This window comes from Tupaia chinensis, unplaced genomic scaffold (genome assembly GCF_000334495.1).
Source record: "Tupaia chinensis unplaced genomic scaffold, TupChi_1.0 Scaffold150128_1, whole genome shotgun sequence".
NCBI lineage: Eukaryota > Metazoa > Chordata > Mammalia > Scandentia > Tupaiidae > Tupaia > Tupaia belangeri.
The window spans coordinates 251,153-252,469 of NW_006209967.1; the positions used below are offsets into that span (position 1 = coordinate 251,153).

The window sequence follows — 1,317 nt, forward strand, 5'->3', positions numbered from 1 at the left end:
AAAAAAAAAAAAAAAAAAGAAAAGAAAAGAAAAGAAAGAAAAAGAAAAAAGAAAATGCTAACATCGCAACAATACTGAGGATTGGCTCAACTTCAGTGAACCACTGTAGAATTTTCTCAGCTAATACAGCCTGAAGCAGTAGCAGTGTGTGACTTTAAATGTTTTGGAAACTAAATATTTCACCAGTCAATGTAGATTGGAATACCTTTGGATTCTGGTTGCTCAGGACTGTCAGGACTAAATATTTCTGAGACTAAATTTAAACAACATTCAGCCTCAATGAGATATTACAAGAAAAAAAGCATCAGCTGTTTGTATATATCCATATCTGGCCGTTCCAACAAAAGCACTTAACTTTTTCACTGAAAAAGCCACCACTTATAGTTTAACATAGAACATGACACCTGTGTGACCTGTAAAAGCTGATGTTATCCTCCAGAAAACAGAATTGAATTGCATAGTAGATTTCCCTAATCTTAATACATATCAAATACTTTTACTCACGAGGAGCCCCTTCAGCCATTTCAATAGCTGTGATTCCCACGGACCAGACATCACTCTGCAGAAAAAAAAAAAAAGATGAAAAAAATGTCACTTAAAAGTGGGAATTAGGGCCCAGCAGATGGCATAGAAGTTAAGGTGGATGGATCCTACATAGCTAACTGTATGATTCAAGTCTTGGACCCAGCAGCTTGAAAATCATGCAGGGCATGAGTATGTACCTGTCCAAAGTGCAAGAGGAGAATAGAAAAGAAGGGATTGTGGTATGTTAATCAACCCCCACCCCTCCCACACACACCTCAGGGGTTGATTTCCCACTTTCTCTCTCTCTTTCTCTCTTTCTCTTTCTCTCTATCTCTTTCTGGAATGTCTACACTCCCTATAGCAAACCTTAAAAAAAGGCAGAAATTGGTAATATTTAAAATATTAAAATCATCTCTGACAAAGCGTTAGGGTGTCAATGCTAGAGTCATGTTATAAGTTTTCTACAATAAAGCTTTATTATAAACTGATATTATAGGAAGACATTATCTGAGCGTGTGACCAACCAGTACCTCACTATATAACAGATTGATATGGAATAGATTCAGTGCAAGGAAAGATCATCTTGGATGTATTGCTATACTTGCCTTACCTGAAATTCAAAAGGAACATATAGAAGTCCTATTGCATAGACCCACTTGCTGTGTGATCACAGGCAAATGATTTAACTCTCTGTACTTCAATTTCACTGTATGTAAAATGGTATTATATAGTTGTATTGTGTAGTATATTTTATATAATATAATTATATATAATATTGTATAATACAATTAA

At 35.1% G+C, this 1,317-nt stretch overlaps 1 protein-coding gene and 1 long non-coding RNA gene across 2 annotated transcripts in view; one reads left to right on the plus strand and one right to left on the minus strand.

Moving 5' to 3' along the window:
• LOC102501164 (uncharacterized) overlaps nt 1-1,317 on the plus strand; it is a 153,472-nt gene that overhangs the window by 106,759 nt on the left and 45,396 nt on the right. The gene's annotated exons all lie outside the window — the stretch shown is intronic.
• The window catches only part of NRK (Nik related kinase), a 167,848-nt gene that overhangs the window by 72,933 nt on the left and 93,598 nt on the right, over nt 1-1,317 (minus strand). Inside the window, exon 9 of the mRNA XM_006171949.2 lies at nt 505-559. Within this exon, the coding sequence (XP_006172011.1) occupies nt 505-559 (55 nt within the window). The remainder of the gene's footprint in view (nt 1-504; nt 560-1,317) is intronic.